The 27,831-nt window shown below is 33.2% G+C and overlaps 1 protein-coding gene across 3 annotated transcripts in view; it reads right to left on the bottom strand.

Annotated features, from left to right (window-relative positions):
- CSMD3 (CUB and Sushi multiple domains 3) overlaps positions 1 to 27,831 on the bottom strand; it is a 1,005,695-nt gene that overhangs the window by 344,415 nt on the left and 633,449 nt on the right. For all 3 annotated transcript variants that reach the window (XM_031691263.2, XM_072949624.1, XM_072949623.1), the window contains 3 exons: positions 11,243 to 11,425; positions 6,328 to 6,654; positions 3,225 to 3,419 (listed from right to left, as the gene is read on the bottom strand). In XM_031691263.2, coding sequence (XP_031547123.1) covers positions 3,225 to 3,419; positions 6,328 to 6,654; positions 11,243 to 11,425 — 705 coding nt within the window. The remainder of the gene's footprint in view (positions 1 to 3,224; positions 3,420 to 6,327; positions 6,655 to 11,242; positions 11,426 to 27,831) is intronic.

Here is a 27,831-nt window from a genome sequence, read left to right on the forward strand (position 1 = left end):
ATTTGATCAACCCATTCTAGAGAAAAAGGTTCAAATTTTCACAAAGATAGCCTAAATCTACCCTTATTTAATTCATCAGTGTAGAACTTGGGTCAGTGAATAAAATATATAACTCAATTTTTTTAACAATTGTATTTAAGCTATCCAAAATAAATCTAAGTTCAGCTGTGAGATCAGAGAATTGCAACACATTGTCATTTCATTTTTCCCTTTTGGTTTGAACAATCCTTATTCAGGGCCTATGACAGGTAAAAAGTTTCCTTTCACTTTTCTCAAAGGTTTTCCACAGTTTTAATATTGAAGACTGGTTGACATGGGTGGATCACTAATTTGCAACATGCCTAAACTTTTACACAACTGTGATAGAGAGTAGTTGTGGGAAGAGGGCAATCTTTAAGTGAGCGGAAGCTCTGGGATTTCTTATTAAAACATTTTATACTGACTTGCTCTATGAATTCTGGTTAAAACAAATAACTTTCTAATTTTAACACATAGCAATTCATACACATTAGTAATTTTTAACAATGCATTTGATTTTGGAGTGTTTAATGTGAAGGAAATAAAACATAAGTATAAACAATTATTTGTATTAATCAGAACATATAAACATGTACATATTTCATCTATAAAAAATGTTTAACATAATAAACAAATGTATAATAAACAACAACAAAACAGGAAAATTTTTTAAAATAAGCTTTCCTCAGCTAGTCTCAGACTTTTGTTGTTAATACCTAAGTAGAATTCAGGCAAAACTGAAAGAAATCTTTACAAACCTTAATTAGAGTCTTAGAAATAAAACCCACCAGAGTAGATATAAAGGAGCTGATAGGAGTCTGCTCTACTGGGTGGAAGCCGGATCAAAACATGGCCTGGGATATGGCAGGAAATCTGGCCAGTGCCACGTTAAGATTGCTTCCAGCTCACTTCCATTCTTCCCTGCCTGGCTTCAGCCTTATCCTTTGTGATGTTCCCACTTTAGTGTTGGATCCAGAAATTGGCAGGTGAGCCAACTGCATGTAATTTCACTCACATATGCAGAAAAACATATTATTCTCCTCTGGAAATTGTGTAAGGTTCTCTTCAGGATGTCGGGACAGCCTATTGGCCTATGCCAAATTAGAGTTTTGAATATTTTATTCTACTTATTGTGAGAAGTTAAGTAACATTCACTTTCACAGTGAAAAATCTCACTGAAATTGCTCTCTCAAATAAAGCAGCAATTCATCAAATGGTCTATTGATGTCAGCTTCATTATGTTTACCTTCCTATGCAGCTAGGCACCAAGCAGCTCCTAAACCAACACCCAAGTTAGGCAAGTAAGGATCCAACAAAACTCAACAATTACCTGGAGGTGGTCTCTGTGTCTGTTCACTGGGACTGCAAACAAACCCAGTGCAGGGGAGGAAGGGCTGTCAGGTCACTTCCAAACTGAAGTAGCTTCCCATTGCTCACAGGGTAAGTTTTAATCTGCTTAGCACTGTGTGCAAAGCATGCCATTCTCCAGAGTCCTCTGTATTTATCAAATCCTTGTCCCTCTATCCTCCACTCCAGTCATACAAAACTTGTGCTAAACCTGAAACAAACTTTTCCTTCCTTATCCCCTACTTATCCTTCAAATACTAATGTAGGCATTCCTGACTGATTCCCCAAGTATCTAGGTCAGGAACTATGGTCAGAATAATGAATGAGCTCAGGGGCAAACAAAGTATATAATGGAAAAAATCGATTACTTTCCATTTTTCTCTTATTTTAATCCTGTGTTGTGAAACTCCATTATGTTTTTTAAACATAATAGCATAGTCATAACCATTGTCAGGGTAACCCCTACTAAGCCCATAATATTTGAGATTTGGAAAGAAAATAGAGAAGTTACATAGTTCAGCCCCCTGATTCTACAAAGAGAAAGTGGTTAGAAGAGGAAGGAGGTGCTACTTGAAAGGGCTAAGAAGAAAACATAACTGCATGGTCTGGACTACTTGATCATGAGACATTATGAAAGTGTTCAGTTCAATGAAGCTCAACATTTATAGGTAATGGCTGTATTGTTCAATTGAGTCTGCTATACTACTGGAAAGTATATATTAAGTATTCTCAATTTATCAGCTAGAAATTGAGAAAACAAAGGTTCCATTGTCAATTTGGGCACAGCTAAGAAGAAAAATTGTGAAAGCAAGAAAAAGAAACCATTTAAAACTGTCACCTAACCATTACATGGTGATCTATTAAAGGATGTCTCAAGGGTGTTTCATGGTTCATCTATGTCTTAGTAAAAATTATTTTATGTATTTTTAAAATCAAATGTATGTGGTATTTTAGGTGCTAGAATAAGACAAAAGTAGAATTCAGACTGCCAGTTTCTACTGTGACAATTGTAAACAAAGCCCCCCCACCCACATTCTTACAGATTCTAAATTGATACACTATATACTTGACATATTTTATTTTTAAGATGGTTATCCTTCCTTCTTACCAATATAATTTGTGACTTTATGTGAATACATGTATTCAAGGATATACTTGTACTTCCAAACATTGTGTATATATATCACATACATATATTGTGTCCTGAACTTTCTTGACTGTATTTTATTGGGCAAATCAAAATTGAAAAAATAAAGAATGTCTAGCAAACTCTGCCTACAAGAATTATACATTTTAAATAATGGCTTCTTTAGCATAAATGTATTTACTGAAATTAGTAATAGTTGACACATTTTTGAAAATAAAGTAAGTTTTTTACATGAATAGTTAAGATACAAAGAAAAATATTACTGGAAACTATAAAGTGTACTAAGCAATAACTATAAAGTATATTCAAGAGAATCTGCACATGCAACCAATATCTGATCATTTATTAATATGTATTTTAATTTGAGCTCTTTTTTTTCATCAGGTTTATTTATTTATTTATTTTAGAGGAGGTACTGGGGGTTGAACCCAGGACCTTGTGCATGCTAAGCATGCGCTCTACCACTTGAGCTATACCCTCCTCCCAATAAGAGCTCTTTTTTTAAAGGGAGTTTCTAAAATGTTTCTTAAAAAAAGTTTAACATGAAAACTTAAAAGTATAATTTAACTATAGACTGCATGTCTAATGTACAATACTAAATGCTATTTTAAGATAAAGATTACAGCAGTCTTGATAGAAGGATGCATTTCCTGTTATGGTTTCTAGTGCATGGTGATGATGGGATTATATTTTCACTGATCATCGTGCTTACCTCCACATCTTGGAATTGGTCCACTCCACATCACTTTTCCATCCATAAGAATACATGTAATTGTTTCTGTTCCCTGGGTTTTAATAAATCCTTCTTCACAAATAACTGAAATCGAACTTCCTAACTGAAAGTTGTCTCCAAATCGTCTTGCATTGATTGGTATTCCTGGATCAGGACACTCATTATGTCCAAATGCTTGAGAACAGCAAAAAAAGAAAAACATATGAACTAGCAGAATGAGACAGACCGTTGTATATCTGAGGTGAGAAAAAGTGATTTTTAAAAGGCTATATTTATTTCTAGAAAAATCTTTATTAAAAAAATATAGGCTTTCCTCTGACCTTATCTGTTTCCCTGTGATGTGTAATACATGTGATTGATTTAAAAATATTAACTACATTCTAAAATTACAAAAATTCAAAATATAATTATTTGTGCTTGTTTTCTTGAAATCATTAGCCTTATCTATGCAAAAATGTCCAGTATAAGCTAGACAGAATTCCAATTAATGTGAATAAAGAACAGGTTGACTATGTCCTCTTGCAAACTTCTTGTGATTCATTGTTTGGAACAAAGAGATAGTCTCATTGTAAAAATTAAAGTGAAATGTTTCCATCAAATATGAAAATCTTACAATTTTTAAATAATTTTCCATTTTCCATATCTCATTTACTCTCTACCATCTAAGAAAAGGGAAGAGAGAGTTTACTCTTTTGCAATTACCATGTTCTAGGCACTGTGATAGGAGCTTTAGATCTATTATTACTTCACTTAACATTTAGACTAGCCTGATAAGCAAAATATAGCCATTTACTTTAAAGAGTAATATGAGGTTTGGAAAAAGGTAAGCAGCATTCCTCAGATTGTAGAGAGAGGATTGAAACTTATCCCCTGGTCTGGCTTTAAGTTTTTTCTCAACAACATACTGTATCTTGGGTTGTCTCATGTCTTTCAAGATAATGTGAGTTCTTTTATTCAGGGCCACTATCTTATTTTACCTTGTATCTCCCAGTCTCCTCATTTATAAGTTAAGCAGTACAAAATAGTATTAAGGTAAATTCTAAAATATATAAAATTTATTTTGTAGACACATTTATTTCTAATTATTATTTTCTGTTGGCTTTTAAAAAGCTTAATTTCGATTAATCCTAGTTGCTCCTAAATATAATGCCTGATGGATAATTTTTCAGAAAAAATAATTCAGGAGTAAGCATTAAATATAATAATTTGCATACAGTGGCTTAAATTATGTACTAGAGAAACAGAACAAGAAACCAGGAGGCATATTTCCATAACACCTTCAAGGTACCATAAACATTAAAGTTAAAATATTATGCATTTAAGACAAAATAAAAGTTGTAAATAGATAAGTGCCTATACGTATCTATATTTACAGATAGAGAAATCATTTTATATAGCCAGTCTCTATGACACATGTCACAGCTAATTAACTTTAATGATGTGCAATTACAAACTGACAACTTATCAGTAAGAGTTTTCACCACTAGTGTCACTTTCAAAAGACAGTAACTTTATTTTGTTACTAATGACAAAGCTCAGCACTGAATGGGCTGAGGCATGGGGTTGGGGAAGGAGGGCGCAATTCTTTTTCACAGAGCAGGAAATTAAATCCTATTGTTATATGACACAAATACTAACTCATCGAGTTGGTCAGTTTCTGACAGAGTGTGGTAGCTTTGCAGAAAAACAATAAAAATTGCTAGTATTATATAGTTTCAGGTAAAACATTTGCAAAAGGAAGCATTAGTATGAAAGCTTGTTAACTTATTAAGATATTTTCTCCTTTATATGGTTCATCTTTTTATAATATTTATACCATGTTATTTTAAGAAAAATAATACTCATCCTTTTGAAATACAAAAGTATGGGTGATAGACAATAGCTAAACAACCTCAAAGAACTCTGAAATCTAGAGCAATACAGTAAACCAATAATACAGTAAGATTTGTCAAGGGAATAGTTCAAAAGCCAACTAAACAACACCTAATGTTTATTAAGCATTTACTGGGTTTATATGCTAGATTAATTACATGCTTCACCTTATCTCCTCTGATGACATAAAATCCATATTTTGTGGCAAGACAAAAAAATTGAACATAAATTTTTTTCTTCTGCCCTTTTGAGCTCTTCCCTGTGCTTTAGTATGTATCGTGCATCTGCATTAACCAGACCTCCTTAGGGGATAAACTTCCTTCTCATAAGGATAACTTTCCTTCTCCTAATGGTAAGAATGACAATGACCCACTCCTTGCTTTGTATGTGCAGATCTGGATTGTGTAAACTGTCAGTGTGTCAGTTGACTATAATCCTTTATTTCAAAAGCTTACATAACTGTGCTTTGACTTCTAAGAGCTTTCTAAAAGACTGTCTTCCAGAATATAATTCTCAGGTTGGCTTGAAAAAAATTTTCCATTTCTTACTTAGATCTACCATGGATTATTTTTCCATCAACAACTCCTTACAAAAACCCAATATGATTTTATTGATGAGAATACTGAGCTCAGTATAACCTAAAAATGTAGCAAAGCCAAGATATGAAGTTGCACAGTTTGACTTTAGAGCTGATATTTTAATCACTACAGTATTTTGCCCCCATAGTGGCTTTGTTAAATCAGCTCTGTAGTCTACTGTCCCAAAATTAGTGATTTCCTTTCCTGTGATACTTTGATAGCCTTGTGAATTTTGTCTTTGGAATTGTGACTTTTTAAAAATTCCCTATTGGTTTATGGATATCTCGAAGGAAAGCTCTATCTCTTTTATGTTTACATCCTGATAACAGAGCAAGATATGTGATTTATAGTAGGTCGAGGTTATGCTTATAAGATTTAAAAGAATAAGTTAATATATTAGTTGATATAATAATTATATTTAAAGTTTCCTTAATATCAGGCCTCTGACAAAGAGAAATGATGTAACAGAGAGTAAAATATAGTTAGAAATCAAGTACTAAGACTGTCCCTGATATAAATTATGTATATGACTTGTTCAAGTTTCCTTATTTGTGGAATAAGAGTTTTGGATTGTATAATTCCTTTCTAGCTTTAATTTGTAGAAATATTTTATATAGGAAAATTAAACTTACTGTTATAAGTGATGTTAAAGCCACGTCCTGACATTGAGTGGTCAGCTTGAAATTCCAATCGTAGGATATGACTATTACTAGTAAGGTGGGACGGCACCTCAGCCCCAGTAAAGGTTCCAAGAATTGGAGAGTCTGGAGAGTCCCCATCTTTAACAGCCAGGAAGTCAAACTGGGATTCCAGATCAAAGTCATTGAAGGAAAGGTGGATCCGACTCCCTGGATCAGAGATTATTGTCCAGATGCAATTTAAATTATTTCCATACCCTTCAGGATAATCAGGAGAAAGGACTGTTCCCATTGGTGCAGTAAAGTTGGAGAGGCAAGGAACTGTTAAAATAGAAGGATTATAAAATACAATAAATGTTCAAAAGTAATATATTACCTTATCTTACCATATCTAACAATTATGATAATCAATTAGCAGTTTGAAAAAAATACCTATTAAACAATGTAAATTATCTTGTAACAGAAAAAACATGTTACCAATTTCACATAATGGGGAAGGCAACTAGTACTTTGAATTGCTGTATGCTTAAATATGCATAAAAATATAATTGGAGTAATAATGGCAATTTAACATTTATCATATCCATGTTAGTGTTGTGCAAAGTTTTAGTTTCTGTGCTTAAAAATATATTGAAGAAGTATATGGAGATTTCCACAGAAAATAATGATGCTCATGCAATAATTGAAGACAAAAAAATATTATGTGGATATTAACATAACCAGGATGATGCAACCCAGAGAAAACTTGGAGTAAGGGTATTAATTAGGTAAGCTCCACTTCTACCATGGCCATGGGATGCTCTGATAGCTTATAACATAGATAAGGAAATGAATTAACATTTTATGATAGCTGCCACAAGTGTCTAAAGATGGAAAAACAACTAAACAAGAACTCTCATACTAAGATTAGTCTTTATTTTCTCCCAAATTTCTTTTTTTAACTTTTAAAAACATCTAATTTAAAGTTTCACATGGAACATTTAGAAAGCAGAGGAAGGATAAACAAACAAACAAACAAACAAACAAACAAATGATCACACAGAGGTAGCCATAGTTAAAATAATGCTATACTGTCTTCCAGTGTTTCTTATTACATATTTTTAAACAAAAATGAATTCATACGATTTTGTACTGTATTTTATTAACAAATGGTATGAACTTTAGACCTCAAAATATTTTTGTTAAATTTCTGTATAGAAAAGTTTTGTTATCTTATACTGAAATATAACAAAAATATTTACAGAGTACAACACCCCTACTAGCATAAAATATTATGATCATTTGACTTTTCTTATTTAATAAAAAAAAAGATACTCCATTGTATTAACTGGCACTTTGTTACCTACCAGTGAAGTTTAAGATTTCTTATACATTTATTAGACATTTATATTTTCTCTCTTTTTAGAATTATCTGCTCCTGAATTCTGATCATTTAAGATTATGGACTTAGTTTATAATATTCATACAACTATTTCCCATTATTTAATTTGTAAAATAATATTTTAATATAACTAATTTTTAGAAATTTGAGTATTAAAAATAATCATCTCTTTTGCATGTTTACATTGCTTTTAACCTTAGATCTTTTATTAACATTCAGAAATTAGACCAGTATCTATTTCACTATTTAGCTACAGAAATATAGAGATGTAGACATAGCTGTATCTAAATATACACACATTATATAAAGTATGTAAAAGAATGATAAGAATTGTATATATAGTTTGTTTAAATAAAATTTAATTTGTAACTAAAATATGATTTTTCTGTATAGAATGATGTTAGGGGTTAAAACCAAAGCTTGTAAACTGATAGCCACTGGACTGAATCCAAACCACAACTGTATTTGGTTTAATTTTTTCTTATCCACAAAACTTTGAAATCATATTTTAAAATCATCATGTTTCACACCTTAGGGGAAAAAATTTTGGAGGTCTAGCTCCTTTTGAAAAGCTAAAGCACTTCACTTCCCTACCATTTCCATAACAGGTACACATATACTTAGTCTTGCTCCCTCTCGACAATTTTACTTGCCTGCATCCTGGAATCATTTGATTCTATAACCCTTCATCTAAATTAAGGGTCAGCACACTTTTTCTGTAAAGGACATATAGTAAATGCTTTTGCTTTACAAGGCACCTGGGTCTCCTTTGCAACTAACCTCTATCACTGTAGCAGGAAAGCAGTCATGGACAACAGAAAATAAAAGTACATGATTATGTTCCACTAAAACTTTATTTTTAAAACTAGGCTTCAGGCTAGATCTGGTCCTCAGACCTTACTTAGTTTGCCAGTCTCTGATCTAAATGATTCCCAACTGAAGCAAGGACTGATCAAATCTGCCCTGCTAATCCCCACTATCAGAGAAGTAGATGTCTATATGATACTTTGAACCCTTAATTATATTCAAGGTAGTTTCTATATAACTTCTTTTGACCCAGTGTTATACTTCCATGAGTACCATAATTTTATAGTCATAAAAATATTATGCTTTAGTATCTACATAAGCATATCTACTTTGCTTTTAAAAAATTTTCACATCTATTCTAGCCTGTTTTTTGGCCTACTTGTATGTCAATACATTAATTAGGTCAAGCTCCTAGAGATTATGTTAGGATTTTGATTGAAATCTCAAAGCAATTTCTAAACAATTTACATATTTAATATAATGTCTTCTCATTCAGGAACATGGCATTCATGGCATCTATCTTTATTTTTTTTTTGATACAATTTCCTGTTCTCAGTAAGTTTATAGTTTTCTTTTTATGAGTTATTTAGACTTTTGTAAGGATTACTTCTATGTATTTTATAACTTTATTTTTCTGTATAAACTGTCTTTCAATTACATTTTCAAATTAGCTATTGTTGGTATATAAGGAAACTATTAACTGCTACATGTTTAACATATAACAGGATGCAGGATTTCTTTTTAAAATTGTGAAAAATGTTCTCTAGATTTTCAAGAGTTTTAAAGTTTGTTTTACTCAGTATCATTTAAAATATTTTCTTACATGCATCTTTCCATCTATTAAAATGATTTAAAAATATTTTCATTTTCTAAAAAACAAAAACAAAAACAAACACAAAAAAACAAACAAACAAAAACAAAGCATAAATACAGGACAGAAATAGACTCACAGACAGAGAATACAGACTTGTGGTTACCAGGGGGGTGGAGGGTGGGAAGGGATAGACTGGGATTTCAAAATTGTAGAATAAATAAACAAGATTACACTGTATAGCACAGGGAAATATACACAAAATGTTATGATAACTCACAGAGAAAAAAATGTGACAATGAGTGTGCATATGTCCATGAATGACTGAAAAATTGTGCTGAACACTGGAATTTGACACAACATTGTAAAATGATTATAAATCAATAAAAAATGTTAAAAATAAATAAATAAATAAATAAATACCTCATGACAAAAAAAATTTTCATTTTTGATGTGATATATTAATAGATTCTTCAGATTGTCTTCTTGGAAGAATACCTAGAACTAAAGATCTTCAAGTAAAATCTTTCGAAGTATTACTAGGCTTTAGATCATGCTGATAGAATCGAATCAGACTCTCCTAATGTATTTTCTTCTCTCACAACAGAAATTTCACAAGGTGATCCTGGTTAGGGATGAGCACTGGCCCTAAACTGAAAGGGTGCTATTTAAAAGGGTCTTGAGCACTTTCCTCTCCTACATTTTCTGAAGAGCAAGCAAAATATATTTTAATTAAGGACATTTCTGCCAGATTCTAAAAATACCCACTTAGCTGAAATGTAAGATAAGATGTCACAGCAATATGTATCTAGAAAAACACTATAATGAGAAACAGTGATGTTTACTTGCTATTTCCTGCCTTTATTTTTTTTAAACTATGCAATATATACATTAGAAAATTTTTCACCTCTATTCACTTCAAAAGTTCTCAGTACATGTTTAAAAATGCTAAATAATTTAAAAATGCTAAATAATCAACATTTTCGATAAAGGAAAATGTGTTTTCCAGCCCATATTAAAATTCAGATGAAATGCAGGTCTTAAGAAAAACCACTTTTTTTTTTTTTAAAGCCAGGTAAATATTGAAGTAAAGTCTCTACTAATGCCTTTGGAGGGAATAAATGATTTCACAAATGAAAAGCATTATCATTATAAATCAGATATAGATAAAACATCTTATATTTTAAAACCACAAAATTATTTTTACTTTTATGATTATTGGTTTATATGCTATCATTTGTTAATATTCAAAACTAAAATGCAAAATTTTCAATATTGTACTCACACCTGGTAAACTGTATTTATTTGTAATGAACATAAAAAGTGCATCAATAGGAAAAAAACATATTTTTTGTTGCAGTTAAATTGAAATGCTTTAATGTAGTTAAAGAAATACACTTTAATTCAAGCATATTATATATCATAAACATTAATGAATTTCATTCTGTGAAGTATAAATAAATGGGACTTAAGTATGCATTAGTGTGAGCATCTACAAGCAAAAATAAGTTAATGCATTATACATAGAATATAAGTTTTAAATATTTTAAGTGTTTCTGGTTGCAAATAAGCATATACTATCTTGTTAAAATAAATGAGTCTATTAGAATTAGCTCAGATGTATAATTTTCATAAGAAGTACGCTATCTATAAAGTATAAAGTGCTACCAATAAAGAGAACATATGTAAAAAGTACTTTGCAATTACCAAGTGAACTATGTTAAGTTTATTTAAATCTGCAATGAAATTTATAATTTGGCATAAGCACACTTGTTAAAGATCGTATCAGAAACTGCTACTCGTTTGAAAATAATTACATGGTTCCAGTCTTTTGCAATTAATTATAAAAGTAATTATGTGCAAGGACAGGGTAACATATGCTATCTGGAAGCAAAGCATTTGGTACTCACAGATACAGATGGGTATGTTTGCAGACCATTGGTTATTCTCTTGACAAACAATGGATTTCTCTCCAATTAATTCAAATCCAAACTGGCATTCGAACCTTAAAACATCACGATTAGAAAATCCGTCGCCTTCTCTAATTCCATATAAGGGTGTGCCAGGATCACCACAACTTTCTTTTTCAATTTCTGTAAAAATAGATGATATAAGTCATCTTCCAAGGGTTTCAGACATATGATATCCATACAGCCAATTTAGAGATGCACACTCTCTAACGTCAAGATATTTCAGAGCATAAGACGAAAATGGTCTTTAATCTTAATTTTCTTTTGCCTCTTATGGTCATGATTTGATGAAATGATCTTCAGGGAATAACTAGTATATTTCTCTCATTTTGTCAAGAAGGAAACCGAGGTCATCAGAGCTAATGAAGTTGCCCCTAACAGAACAATTATGAACAAGATTCAGACTTTCTGTTTGTACTATATACATATACACACAAATACATACATATGTACTTTCCTCAAATCCCCCAAACTTTTCTTTTTTGTAATCTGTGTGTGGTAGAGGAAATCTTTAGACTGAGACCAGGATGTAAGGTAACATTCTCTGCCTATGTGTTCCTAGAGCAATCAATGAATGCCTTCCACACAGGATCTGTCACTTTCCCTAGTACTTGTTGGTTGAATTACTTCCACAACTAGAACCTCCAGCAAGCTCCTGTAGGAATCAACTTTTCATTCCAAATTACCCAAATATGTTCCTCAATCAAGGTTTTTTGGATGAATTAAATTGAAGGAGGCTGAAAAAAAATTCTCTTAAGAGCACTTTAAAACATCCTTTCAAAATGTATTCAAGGAAACTTCAAATATCTAAGATCTTCATTGTGAAGCTATGAATGTCAGCTGTAGATTATTGTCGTGAATGTTTTGGCTTTTAAGTCACATGAAATCCATTAAAACAGTTGTTTTCAAATAAACGACAGCACAAAAAAAATAAAAATAAAAAAAATAAAACTGTGAGATAAAGTTATGGCCTCTCCTGATACTCCAACAATCACACATTTCTGGTTCTTCTGTAATCTACCAGGACCAACTTGGTGTGTTATCTTTCCAATTCTTTCTCCATGCTTTTATAACTATACACAGATATGTGTATATATATAACATATACTATTTAAAACATCTTAATTTATGTAAATATAAAAATCCTCTTTATAAAAACTAAGTATTACTTTATATATATTACTTTATATTGCATTATGCTGTCAATATATTCTATAACTTGCTGTTTTCTTAAACAAATAATAATTTTATCCTTAGCAAAACACTCTTGTATCCTTAGCAGAAATCATAGTAATAATGATTCCTTTAATACACTGGATTTGATTCAATATTTTATTTTTATCTGTCATAGTAATGCTGGTCTATAATTTTTCCTCATGCTGCTCCAATCCAGGTGAAGAGGTTATCGATATCAGGTGAAGAGGTTAGCAGTTTTCCAACACTCACTAGTTTTTAGGCTAGTTTGTATAAGAGGACAATCGGATCCTTGAGTATCAGACTGTGCTGCGCCAAAAAAAGCTGGCTGAGTCTGGTATAGTTTTGAGGTAGAAATCTGACTACAATTTCAATCTCTTCTAAAGTTATTTTCCTACTAACATTTTGTTTGTTTGTTTGGTTGGTTTTGGAGGGGGCCAATATTAGCAACTTACATATATTATAGAATTCAAATTTTCCAAGTAAGTAGTGTAGTGGTAGTAGAATAGTGTTACATAATCTTTAAATATCTCTTTATAAATCTGTCATAAATTTTTCTCACTCCTAATGCTATTTATTCCTGATTAGTCTTCGAGTTTTCTTTGCCTCATACTTAAAAAGAGCTGTCTAATTTGTCTATTGAAAGAACCAACTTCTGCTGATCAATTCTATTTTTTTTATTTTATTTAAACATCTTTCTTTTTTATCTTTTAAAATTCCATCTTCAACTCTATTTTGCATTATTTTGCTGTTCTTTCTCTACCTTCTTGAGCTCAAGCCTTAGGTTTTGTTTTTTTATTAGTTTATTTTCAGCCTTTTCTGTTTCCTTAAAAAATTATTTTTTGAATCTGTAATTTTTCTTTGGGTACTGCTTTGATGTTTAGAGCTTTACTTGTTCACTTCTAAATAGTTTGTAATTTCCATTTTGATTTCCTCTTTAACTCATAAATACTTTTAAAGTGTTTTTAAATTTATGGGTCTAGGCTATCATTGTGTTGATTTCTAATGTTATTGCTTTAATACTCAGTATAAGTATATGCAGGTTTCACAGTGGATAAATAAGTAAAATATATTCAATTCAATTTGTCAAATCTGTCAGATTGATATTATTTATGCCCTTAATTATTTTTGTCTACCCTCTCTGACAATTTCTAAAAGAACTGTGTTCTAAATAGAGTATGAAATTTACCACATTTCCTTGTAGTTGAATCAAGCTCAATATCATAGTTCAAATCACAGTCAGTCATTCAGTTTATTCAGCAAATATTTATTTGAGCACCTATGATGTCCCAGACTCTCTTCTAGGTACAAAGTGGGACATATCAATGAATAAACAGACAATAATTCCTGCTCATTGATAGTGTATATTCCATTGGAAAGTCACAAATAATAATAAACAAAAAACATCTTATTTTTTAGAAGGTGATACATGCTATGGGGTGAATGTTAAGTGGGGAATAGTGAGGCTAAATTAGTGATAGGTGATGGTGAGATGACATTGCTGTTAGGTTCAGAACATCTTATTACTCATACCTTACTGAACTAATTTCTGTTATTGAAAGACTAGGTTCTTCTTCATTTAAAATGTCTTTATTTTGGTCTCATTATTGAGTGATAACTGGTAAGGTATAGAATTTTAATTCAAAATTATTTTTTCTTAGCATTTTGAAAATATTTTCCCCTGGTCTTTTAACCATCCAGTATTCCTAATGAAAAATATAAACAAGCAATTCTCTTTATAATTAATCTATTCCCTGCTCCCTCTCCTCCTTTCCCACAAGTGTTAGGATTCCTTTTTAGACTTGCTATGTTTAAATGTCACTATCATCTACCCAGGTATTGGTTTTGAAAAAATGTTTTAACTTGATACTTGATAGATTTCTTCTGTCAAATAACTTGTAACTTTTTTTTTTCAGTTGAAGGAAACTGTTACCATTATTTCTTTTAAAATACTGTTTCCTGTATACACTCATCTCTTTGACACTCTTTTACATTGAACATTGGAACTTTCAGATTTGGCCTTCATGTTGCTCAATCTTTCAAATTTTCATTCTTAAAATTCTCTATTCTGCATTCTAGAAGAATTTTATATATATAAATACATATGCATATATATGATAAATCCCAATTTATTTATTCACTGTCTCCTTTAATATACATATATACTGAAAAATTATGTTGTCATTTCCTGAATATTTAATGACTTATTACATTTTATTATTTCATAACCTCCTGTTATTTTCTCATGGATACAATTTCCCCCTTTATTTTTGTGAGGATATCTAGTATAATTTTTTATATTATTTTTTGATTGTTCTTTTAACTGTTTCCTTAGGTATGAGCAGAAGTGTGCTTTGAGAGTAGCAGACTAAAGTTTATTCTGAAGCAGCATATTTAAAAATATATTTGGTGAATCTTAACGGTTGTCAAGCCTATGATGACAAGTGCAGGAGGAAGTTGTTTGGTGGAGAGGACAAAACTGTTGGTTTTGAACATGATGTCAAATAAGTGTTTTTATTTACTTGTTTCAGTAAACTTCAGGCTTATACTTCTTTCAGTGTCAGAACCGAGTCATACTTGTAGATATAAATTCTTTCCTCTGTTGATCGGTAGCGCAGTCCACTTTTATGCTCTTCAACCTGAGTTGGGGATGCTTCCCTCCTGATAACTGCATTTGACTCCCATTCCATGTCTGGGCATTTGGCTCTGTAGTTGAAATATTTTCCTCTGGAGCAATTATTGTAATTTCTCAGGACTGCCAGTGGCCTCTTCCCTGGAGGCTTCTGGCCCTAATGAATAATAGCTTCCTAGGCAGAAGCTGCAAGCAAAAGCATCCCATGGAGGCATTGGTTTATGAAATTCTCAGCCTACCTTTATATTCCATATATATCTTTATATGTGTACTAATATTTATATATCTCAGGGATATCCTATAGCCTTATGATAATGGAGGTGTTCTCTTTCTATCCTTAAGCATCAGTGTATATATATTTAATATGTTTTCTATCATCTTTGGGTTAGGATTGAGAGTAAGTGCTTAGTCTACTATTTTAAAACCATATATTTTTCCTTTGCTCCTTTAATACTACATTCTTTAAAGTCAAGAACATATTTTCAAATAAAGGTATAATTTTGAAGCTGCAATACTCTCTTAGACTGAAAAACAATAAGCAGTAAGGAAAATAAACATATTCCTACTGTACATCATTGCCTTTGAATGTTTTTTCTAATCCAGGAGGCAAGGCTAATATCTGAACAAATAATTCATATGTCACAGATGATAGATAGATACATGCACAAAACAATTATTAATAATAGCAGATAACATTTATTGAGCATTAAACTGTGCTAACATTGTGGAAACATTTTTTTAAACATTTATTATGTAATTTAATCCTCATAACAACCATACAATGGAACTATTGTCAACTCCATTTACTGATGAGAAATACGAAGATCAGAGAAGTAATGCTGTAGGCTGAGTATTCGTGTCTTTCCAAAATTCATATGGTGAAGCATAATCCACAATGTGATAGAACTTGGAGATTAAGCCTTTTGGAGGTGATTAGGTCATGAGAGTAGAGCCCTCATGAATGGTATCACTATCCTTATAAAAGAGGACTTAAAAAGGGCCCCTGCTTATTCTGCCGTGTAAGAACATAGGAAGAAGACCATCTATGAACTAGGAAATATGTTCTCACCAACACTGAATCTGCCAGCACCTTGATCTTAGATTTCCTAGTTTCCAGACTGTGATGTTTGTTGTTTACAAACCACCTGGTGTATAGTATTTTTGTTATAACAGTCCAAAAAGACAAGACACTAACATGCCCAGTTTCACAAAACTTGTGAATAGCAGAGTTTAGGTCTGCTGAATCCAAAGTCTTAATCACCAAACTACTGCAAAGGAATTTTCATTCATTTATGAAACATTTATTTAGTTTCTAATATGTATCAAAAATAATTCTAGGCACTAGGGAAAGACAAATAAGATGTAGCCCCTATTCTTAAATGAGGACACAAAGGAGGTATAGCAAAGTCCCGTTGAATTGGAGGTTGATAAACAGGTGAAGGTTTCATGGAAGAGATGACCCTTAAACTACCTTAGAGACATCACACTACGTAAACTGGGGAAGAGTAAAGGGAGAAAGGTATCCCAGGTGGAAGGAGAAACACAGTATCAGAAAAGACACGAAGTGTTTTCCCTTCTCTTTCTTTCTTTAGGCAGGATGGCTTGGTTGGGGTTAGGAGGCTGTCTGAGTTGATTTAGGATGTTATAAGAGAATACCTTAGACTGGGTGGTTTGTAAACAACAGAAATTTGTTCCACAGTTCTGGAAGTTGGGAAGTCCAAGATCAGTATGTTAGCACGTTTGATACCTGGAGAAGGCCCATTTCCTGTTTCACTGACAGCTGTCTTTACGCTCTGTTCTCACGTGGTAGAAAAGGCAAGGGAACTCCTGGGCTACTAATTCCATTTATCAGGGCTCCACTCACATCACCTAATCACCTCCCCAAAGGTCCAACCTCTAAATGCCATCACACTGGGGATTAGGTTTCAACAGTTGTATTTTATGGGGGCCAAATATTCTGCCTGTACCAGAGGCAGTGATGGTGACACCAGGGGTTGAGAAGGTCCAGTAAATGATAATGAGGCTAGAGGCCAAACAAGTAGAAGCACGGCCAAGGAGGCAGCCAGTAAGGTTGTGGGATTCTGTTTATATGAGGGACTGTGCAAATAATAAATGTATTGAGGATAAGGGTAGCTAGACTCCTCACTATCAAAAAGGGGATGTGGAAAAAGGAAAGGCTACAAAGAATCCTGAGGGGTTGAATTAAAATTGGAGGAATTGGTGTGATCCCATGTTTAAAGTATAGCCATAGACAGATAGACAGATAGATAGGTAGGTAGATATGAAATGTGTGAGTGTGTGTGTATGTATTATGTCAAACACCATACATATGTATGTAAATGTAATCACACATATTTTCTAGTTCATTCCACTGAGAGTCCTAAAAGGATAAGGTACCTATAGCAACAAGCACATTGAGTGCCCACATCTTGGTGTCTAAATATCATTCTCCACTAAAGGGAACCAGGAAGCCTGCTTCCAGGGCTGGCTGAGGAAAAGTAGAGGAAAAATACAAGACAAACCTAGATCAACTTGTTGTGCCAAAAAAGGAAAAAAGAGTGCTTAAGGAATGATGGAGACATATCAAAAGACATAGAGGCCAGCTTGAAGGAACTATGCTGGCAATCACAGGGGCAGTTTAACCATCAAAACAACAATAATAATGACAGATTGACAATTTAAAAAAATGCAGAATGACTCTAAATGAAGTAAGTCAGAAAGAGAAAGACAAATACCATATGATATCACTCATATGTGGAATCTTAAAAAAAAAAAAGGAAAAAGAGGACACTAATGAACTCATCTACAAAACAGAAACAGACTTGCAGACATAGTAAACAATCTAATGATTACCAGGGGAAGGGGGTGGGAAGGGATAAATTTAGGAGTTTGAGAGTTGCAAGTGCTAACACTATATGTAAGAATAGATAAAAAACAAAATTCTTCTGTATAGCACAGGGAACTATATTCACTATCTTATAATAACTTTTAATGAAAAAGAATATGAAAATGAATATATGTATATATATGCATGATTGAGACATTATGCTGTACACCAGAAATTGACATATTATAACTGACTATACTTCAGTAGAAAGAAAGAAAGAAAGAAAGAAAGAAAGAAAGAAAGAAAGAAAGAAAGAAAGAAAGAAAGAAAGAAAGAAAGAAAGAAAGAGGAATTAGAAATAGAAACTAGAAAATCAACCTTTGATAGCCATCATGTGATTGTGGATTCTGGGTGAATGTTTGATAACAAATAAGATTCTGGCATAGTCTTGGATTATCTTTCTCTGAAACACTTAGCAGTCACAAAGGTGAAAATGCTGATGTTACTATGGAAAAATCCAGAAGGCACTAATTTTACTAGGATCACATAACCAGTAACATTGTTTGTCTCCTGATGTGATGTACTGAGCATCAGTCATCATTCCTGTCAAGCATACATGGCCAAAACAAAACAGCAAACAAACAAAAGAATGCATGGCTGAAGTCCGGATGTGAGGAAAGATTGGATGAACCAGGATTAAGGGACATATTACAGAAGGAAAGGCCTGTACTCTTTATCTATCAAGGTCTTCAGAGGGAAAAACTGAGGAACTCATTTAGCTTGAAGGAAATGAAAGAGCCAAGACAAGTAAATGCAATGAAGTTTCATGGGTTAAATCCTGACAAGAAAGAAAGAGACATTTTTGGATCATGAAATTTGAATGGGGTCTGTGAATTATTTGGTAGTGCTGTATCAATGTTAAGTTTCTAATCTGAATTGTTGTTTTGTGTTTATGTGAGAAAGAACCTTAGTTTTGGTGATAATTCAAACTGGGTATTTAGGAGTGATGAAGCATTATGTTTCCATCTTGCTCTTAAATGGTTCTGTGGTGGTTTTAAAACATGTCTGCAAATTCTTTGATGTTCCTTGCTATCCAAATGTGGAGTCAAATTCTTCTTTTTTTGATTATTGGTCAGCCTTAGTGATTAGCTTCTACCAAATGGAATGTGGCAGAAGTGACCATCATAACCATTTCTTTCGGTTCCTCTCCTAACACTATTAGTTGTTTCAGGTCCCTGCAGGTTTGAGGCATGGAGAAACCATTGGTACAGTCATCTTTATCTTGTCCATTCCATTTCAGTAAAAACTATTGTAGCTCCAAAACCCAGATTTCATCCCCCAGAATTGCCTTGGTCTTCCTCAACAGCTTCCCTAAGGGGTGGCAATGCTACCTGGAATTGTGGAGAACTTAATGCTTGAAGAATAAACTTCGACTACTAAGAGGCAGGAGATGGGAAGGAGACCAGCAGGTAAACTGATCACCCTTCATCCCCAAAACAGATGATTCCAAATCACAGCTGGCCCACACAGCCCACGTGGCTACAACACAGCTGTGTTTCTCCAGAGGCTGTGGCTACTTAGTAACACTCAGTAACTTACTACCTTATTCCTCTAGTTCCCTGGTATATCTCTTTTTTCCCCCCTCATTTTTTACTGTCTTAGAATTGTACTCCTCCTTCCCCACATAAAGTATCAGTCCATAAGCTTTACCTCAGCCTCTGTTTTCTAGGGAATTAAAGCTAAGACAAGTGACTGATTAATAGCAAATGATTCATAAACAAGGTAAGACACTGGGCTACCTCAAGTTTCCAGGAAGATTACTAGCTGCCATTACTGAGTGAATATTATTTGACAGGAGGTTTGCTAAATATTATAACTGTTTTAATTCAAATATTTTCTTACTGTGACACTGAGAGCAAGGCACTATTTATTCTAGCTTAATGGGTGAAAAAAATAGATTCTGAGAGGCTGACCAAGGTCAAATATGTAGAGATAGCGCAAGTGAAATTCTATCAACATCTACCTGACTCCAATGACCATACTCTTTTCCACTGTTCCATGCTGCTTGATAGAAAGAATGGAGAAAATACTGTGAGCCAGGCACTGGAATAATCAAGGAAAGAGATTCGGTATTGGAACAGAAAAGATAGCAACATTCATTCTAAGAGACGTTTTTGTCTTAAATGCTTCAACACACTAATCCTACCTCTGTATGGTGCCAGCGTAATTTTTAACACTATTCAGATATGTATGATATTTCATTAACAAATGTTGCCTTCATTGGGAGTCAGCTAAATACTGTGCATCATTCACAACTAAATTTGGAAGGAAAAGAATGAGTATCCATTCCCAGAGTCAGAGGTTGGCACCCATGGAATAACATCTGGTTCTGCTCTTTTCCTTTCTTGCTGTGGAGGCAAAGAAATCAGAAGCTGGTGAAGAGGTGCTGAAATAAATGAGGATGAGAGGTCAGAGGAAATATAAGCAGAGCACATGGGAAGGCTCTCCTGCAGTGAGTTGAGAATAAAATAGGAAATATAGGTTTAAACGACAGTGGCTGAAATTTGTGGAAAAGGACTCTTTCAACACCTTTCATAAGTGACCAAGTAACTTTGATCCTTGATGCCTAAAGTAATAAATTCTAATTTTAAATTCAATCAGATTTCCAGCCAAAGACTAACATCTGGCCTTAAAATGACATGGAAATTCTCATTGATCAATCTCCGACTTGACAACAGTTGACACTGTAATTCAAATACTTCACAGAGAAACTGTGTAGGTTAAAAGAAAGTGATCTATAAAACTTGCGGTTTTGCTGATTCTTAATGTTAAGAAGCCTCTTGGGAATCTCATTACCTTACAAAGGTCGTGAAATATAGAATCATGCAGCTAGAAAGGACCTTGTGAGTTAATCTTTGTCTCACCTTCAAGTATCTGAGACAAATGAGACTACAGCCAATATTTAAAGAGATTTTGAGAAGGAAAGCTGTAACTTCCCAGGCAAAATAATGAAGGACATATTTGCAATAATAAATGTGTAATTTTACAATCATGATGAAAACACTGACTTTTTAAAAAGATTCAGATTAGGTACAATCATTTAATAAAAACTTCAGAATGCTGGTAAATAAACCCTGAGAAAAGACTCCCAAAGTTTACCATTGTGCACAGAGCTAGTGTAGAAGAACGTCTAGCAGCCAGTAACTAAATCATATACTGTTTTGAGATACTGTATAACAAATAGAGGCACTCAAAAAAAAATCCTCAATTCTTAATCATATTTCCCATTAAAATTACTGAACATCTAGGATGTTAGAATTAGGAACATCTAGAATTAGGAACTCCTGATCTGTGAAAAAAACAACATGCTTTTCTTTGGTTCTAAATATGATGTTATTTGACATATCATTAATTTGAAGATGTTTTTATGGTTGAATTGGTGCATTTATAGCAAATCATTTATATTCTGTCATCTCAGTGTCTAGGTCTCAAATTTCAAGTGTAATTGAGGGGCCTAAAGTTAATGTCTGTGTGCACGAATGATGAGTCTCCAAGCCTTGACAGGTGCCATGGTCTGAATGTATTACCCCCAAATTCAAAGATGATAATACCATATGACATCGCTCATATGTGGAATCTAAAAAAAAAAAAAAAAAAAAGAACATAAATACAAAACAGAAACAGACTCACAGACATAGAATATAAACTTGTGGTTGCCAAGGGGGCGGAGGGTGGGAAAGGACAGACTGGGATTTCAAAATTTGTAGATACTGACAGGCATATGCAGAATAGATAAACAAGATTATACTGTATAGCACAGGGAAATATATACAAGATCTTGTGGTAGCTCACAATGAAAAAAATGTGACAATGAATATATGTATGTTCATGTGTAATTGAAAAATTGTGCTCTACACTGGAATTTGACACAACATTGTAAAATGACTATAACAATTAAAAAATGTTAAAAAAAAAAAAGGATGATGTTTTTAGGAGATGCCTTTGTGAGGTGATGACATCATGAGGGCAGAGCCCTCATAAATGGCACTAGTGCTTCTAGGAAAGAGGCTCCAGAGAGACCTGTTGCCCCCTTCGACCATGTGAGTACACAGCAAGAAGGTGCCACTACGAATCAGGAAGGGTAGGCTCATGTTTACCATGCTCGTGGTGCCTTGTTCTTAGGCTTCCAGCCTCCAGGACTGTAAGACACGGATTTCTGTTGTTTACAAACCACCCCATCTGTGATATTTTGTTATAGTAAGTCCCCTGTGCCCCCAAAAAACAACAAAAATAAAACCCATAAGACAAGAAAATGGAACCTATGAACTTGGATTATATATTTTCTTTCAACCCAGTTTCTCAATCAGACTTTCTTCTGTCTTCTGGCAATGGGTTTCCTGTGGTTTTGGGCAAGACCCTACTCAATAATTATAATTCCACCCTCTTTCTCCCTTTCAAGAGAACATGTTGGAAATACAAGGGAGTGGAACTAAGGTTGTTTCTAGGCAAATGACTAAGTATCCTCTCTATTAATTAAAAATAAATAAATAATGTACAAAAGTAGGTACTTTAAGTACTATTAACATATTGCTTGAAATTTCACAACAGGCAAAATACACCACAATGTTAACAACTTCAAAACTGAGAACTATCCTTAACCCTATAATTCCTTAGTGTATAAGTTTATTTGATTTATTTGATTGCCCAAAACAATTTAATGAGACTAGGTAGGAATCAATTAAAAGAAAAAAATGCAGAATTCTTGATGTTCCTGATGATGAAATATCTTAGATCAGGGAATCTAAAAGCTAGTCTTAGTACAATCAGTTCATTTCAGTTCAATATTTACTAAGGATCGACTGTGTACCAAGAACTGTGTTTGGAACTATGGCTACAAAGAGGTGCATGCCATTATCCTGGCCCTTAAAAAATACAGTCTGCAGGAGCTGCCAAACAGGTGAATTCAGAATGTATATATATTTTAATTCCTTGGCACATATTTTTAAGAAAAAGGGAATGAACTATGCCACAAAATGTAAATATTTTAAAAATACAAGATGATTCGAGAAGCTAAGTGCATTTCTCGTGTTTTAAAGATGAAATGTAGAACAAGTAATTCCTCTTCCTTACTTGCCCTGAGGTAGAATCCTTAAAACTTGGCCACTGTTTATATACATAGGGTCCTTCAAAAGACCTCCTTAGCATTTGCCTTAAATAAGGGACTAAGTATAGAATCTGGGACAAAAAGGACAATGTGGAGGGCTGATTGAGATTAGGAAACCCAAGGGATACGCTCAAATGCATTTTTATTGTAAAAATTTCTAATCAGTTAATGCCATCAACCAGTAAACCAGCTAACTGTAATGTCACGATCAATTTTTTTTCAGGTACAGTGACCTTACTTATTCATATATTCATTCATCTGTTCATTCAGTCTTCTATTATTATGTTCATTTAAAAAAACATTTTGAAATTGTACTATATCCGAAATGTTGGGAATGTAGAGGTAAGAATTAATCATCACTGCCTGCCAGGAAAAGACAAGTATGCAGATATATAAAAGTATGATAAATAATGTACTTTTAGAATAAGATATATGAGAAATAGAGAAGAAAATGAATAATTCTGCTTAGAAACTGAAAGGCAAAATTATCCTATAAACTGAAACATGAAGTAAAATTGAGCAGATCTCTAGGGATATGTGTGATTGGGGTTGGAGTACAGGGTGTGTGGTAGTTTGCAACATTTCAGGAAGAGGGAACAGTTTGACCAAAGGATGATAGTAGGAAACATCACATTTGTAGAAATCCAAGTAACTCAGTATGGATGGACTAAGGGCTTAGGGTGCAAGAGTGAGGTAAGAGATGAGGATGGGGAGATATGGGGTACCCTATGTATAATGTAAAGGGCCTCTGACTTTATTCTAAGCAAAGATAAGCCATTGATAACCATTCTGATAATGCACACCCAAAAATACTCCACACATAGCAAATACACTAATCCCTTGTAAAATAAACTAAATATGATATAGAGTCAATTAAAGAGACATGACCCTACTCCCTTAGGAACTTAAAGTCTAATACAGGAGCAGAAAAAAATGCAAGTATCAGGAAGCATTCCTTTTTATAAGAAGATTCAGTATAGCATTGTTCACTTCAACCTCACTTAACCTGTCTATTCTTTAAATATTTTCTTTTGAAGTACCTTGAATGAAAGACCAAAGTGAAATATAGATTTTTGTCTAAATCTCTGTAGCTACCTGTTGAAAAGAGTCTGCAAGCAGGGATAGATCAATATTTTTTGAACTATAATAGCAATCAAAGTAAATGGATTTATCTTTTGAAAGAACCATAACCACTAGCAGCCTAATAGCAGCCATCAGAAACTTCTAAACATTATGCTCTTACTATATCTACTAGATGGTAAAAGGACTTACAATTATTTGAAGGTACATCTATAAAGCAAGTAAGAAGAATCAACCACTCTTATTATTATGAAAGACAACACTGAGAAAATCCCGAGTGCAACAAATGAGCAGAATCTGCCTTTTGTTTTAAAAATAATAATATCGATACAGTATTAGCCCTTTATGGAATTAAGTCCTGGGACTATCCACACAACCTCTTTCAATCAAATAAACAGGTATTGAGTTCCCAAATGTGCTCAACTGGAAAAGTCCCTGATGAAAATTGGCCTGGGCGTTTGCTCAAAGAGATAAATATAACATTTAATTCAGTTATTTTAGAGCTTTGATGATAGATATGAAAACGACAAATAAAATATAATACTGTATCTTTGGAGCTGGTTTCTTCATATAATTTAGGTCTTTGAGGCTACTATGATAACACTTTCTATTGTCTTTGCCTACTGTCAGCCTCTGGGGGAAACTGTTCCCAGTATTTTCAGGAGAGGACCCTATAACAATCATATATATTTTGAATTTGAATTGTCATGTAATTCCTTGCAAGTTTTCTGCATTTTAACTCATCTCAAATAGTAAGATGAATGACTGTAATTTTAAGAGACTATTTAAAAAAAGGCAGGTGTTTGGCTTTATTCATTAGCACAGTATGTACAAGACATACGATATTTGGGACTGTAAAGGTTTATAAAGTTGAAAAAAGTATCGATTTTTATGAATAAGGATAGAAAAGTTACTAGGTATATAATATGGATACAAATATTTTAATGTAAGGCAATATGTGAAAAATATGGTACTGTTTATTCAAGGTATTTTAGAAATTTAGATGAAGGAAATAATATCTGCAGGTTGGGAGTGGGTGAGTGTAGGGATGATCATAGAAAACTGTTTCAAAGAAGCTCAATTTCATATGGTTCTGAAAGAGTAAAAAGGACTTTTATAGATGGAAATTAGAAAATATATTACAGAAGGACAGGAAGGCATATCAAATTTTGAATATGGAGAAAGTTTATAAGATATGACTGAAAAAAAGCAACTTATAGCCAGACAGTGGATAGGTTCTTATATCTGTTCAGAGGAGAACTGATAGTGTGAGAATAGAGAAGACTAAAAATTTGGAGCAAAGAAATAATAGCTAAAACTAACCTGGAATCTATGAGAAGAGCAGATTCAAGTGAGAAACCTGAATTTAGCTATTGAATAATTTAAGAAAAGCAAAGGATATTAGAGTTGTGACCTAAATAGTGATTAAAAATACCAGTAAAAGACAAATAATAGATCTTGCAAATTATTTGAAGTGGTAAGTACAGAAGGAAGATTAAACATTGAAAATGATTATTAAAAATATTTTCCAAAGCATGCATTCCTTGGGTTAAGAGGAATCATGGAATAAAAAGGGGGGCTTAATGGTCAAAAGAACTTATGATATAATTTAAAGTATGTTACATTAATTTAGGTAGCACTTTTCAATCCTTTAATGAGGTAGAAAAAACTGTAGGTAAAGCAGTTTGGTAGGAAATCAATCCAGTTACGTTTAAGAAATCTGTTAGGTATCCAAGTGGAAATATCAAGAAAACAGCTGAGTGTCTAGGGCACCCACAGGAGATGGCAATATAAATGTAAGTTGACACGTGGATTGTATTCGATCTTTCATCGTGAACATTTGAGGGGTATACAGTATATGGCTCCAGGTTTAAACCTTTTTTAAAAGTCTGATAGACTGAATATACACACAGAAAATGGCCAGGCCACATATGACAATAGGGACTCTAACTCACATAAGAAGTCCAGTGAGCCGGAATACAACCTCTGCTGCAATTGGTCAAGAACAGTAAAATTTGTTCAAAGACAGCCAACTTCCTTAATTTTTGCCCCTACTTCCAATTCAGAATCAATCATAAAAAGCCAAATGTGCTGCCCAGATGAACCAGGTGAGATGTTCTGCTTTCAGCTAGCACACCTCCAGTTTCCCTATACCAGTAATTTCCATCAAAGCATAACTGGAGACCTTCTTTCCTTCCTCCATTCTTTCCTCTTCCCTCCCTCCCTCCCTTCCCTCTCTCCTTCTCTTTCTTCCCTTCCCTTCCTCTCAACCTCTCTTTCTTTCACTATAAAGGTTTCCCACTCCACTGCCTTTTTTTTTTGCTAAAAGCAGAACTCCTTTGATATACTAAGCTCTGAATAAGTGATCACTGTTTGTTCTCATTTTCATGGTCTTTATTTTCAGTGACTCCAGTACAGTTTATTTATATATATACACCAACACACACACATGAAAATAACTGAAAAATACGTTTCACAGAACAATGTATAATTCCGTAAGTGTACTATAAGGAATGCTAGCTGACACTTTATATTCCATTCCATTCTATTTATTTAAAAAAATGCTAATCCCAACACATTAAAATTATTTAATGGCCCACTAATTAATATGAATTTTATGCTGCAAAGCAACTGTACACAGATTTTCCAAAGCTTATTTGACCCCAGAGTCATGTGTTCAAAGAATATCTCTTGAGACTTGTTTCCCCAGACCACTACCCTTGGGGAAAGATACATACATTCTGAGTAGGAATTACAAGAAGAATCAAGAGGCATTGAACAAATAAGGAAATCAGAATGAGAACTTGGCTTTTAATGACAGGTATTTAGTTCAATTTAATTTTGACTTAGAAATTACAGACTGATTTAGAAATTAGAATTTAGAGAAACAGAAAGAAAAATTCCTGAAATCAAGAAAGGAAAGAGTTTCACAAAATCCTAGTTTTTTGCCTTGAAGGTTCTTTTAAATTTAGCCTTCCTCTCAAAGGAAGAATTTTATTTTTCTCTCCTATTGTCTACTATCAAATTGGAAGTATGCATCGGGCAGAGCAAATATGAATAAACAGAAAGCCCTATCTATTAGAAACTGAAGGGTAGTGTAAAGACATATAAAAATTTAAAAGAGGTGTAGTTCTCCTTTCTCCAAAGGTTTAACTCAGGCAGCCTGACTCCAAAGCCTGTGCTTTCTAATCTTTATTCCCAAATTAACATAGACTTATTTTTGCGTCCAAAACCTATATAGCAAAGTGAGTTGAACCCTGAAAGCAAGGTTGCTAATGATACTCATGGAGAATAATAGCCCTACTTCTTGACAAGAATGAAAAGTCATTGTTGTTGACATTTGATGTTTAGAATTTATCTTACACTTTAATGAAATATATCAACTAAGACATTTGCTGCCTTCTTGAGTGTGAGATGTGACATGTCAAGTCTAATTTACTCACCACAAGAACTGGCAAATACAGATTGAAATGCTTGTGATAAAAATACTGAACTGTTCTGACTCACTGGTGACACAGTGACAGAATAGTTTCTTTCTTAGGAAATAGAGATAGCACCTATTCTGTAACTATTGGCAAGAAAAGGTATGAGAAAATGAGTAATCATCATTTTTAATTAACAAATCTGTAATT

The sequence above is a fragment of the Vicugna pacos genome, chromosome 25 (assembly GCF_048564905.1).
Source record: "Vicugna pacos chromosome 25, VicPac4, whole genome shotgun sequence".
NCBI classification, from domain to species: Eukaryota; Metazoa; Chordata; class Mammalia; order Artiodactyla; family Camelidae; genus Vicugna; species Vicugna pacos.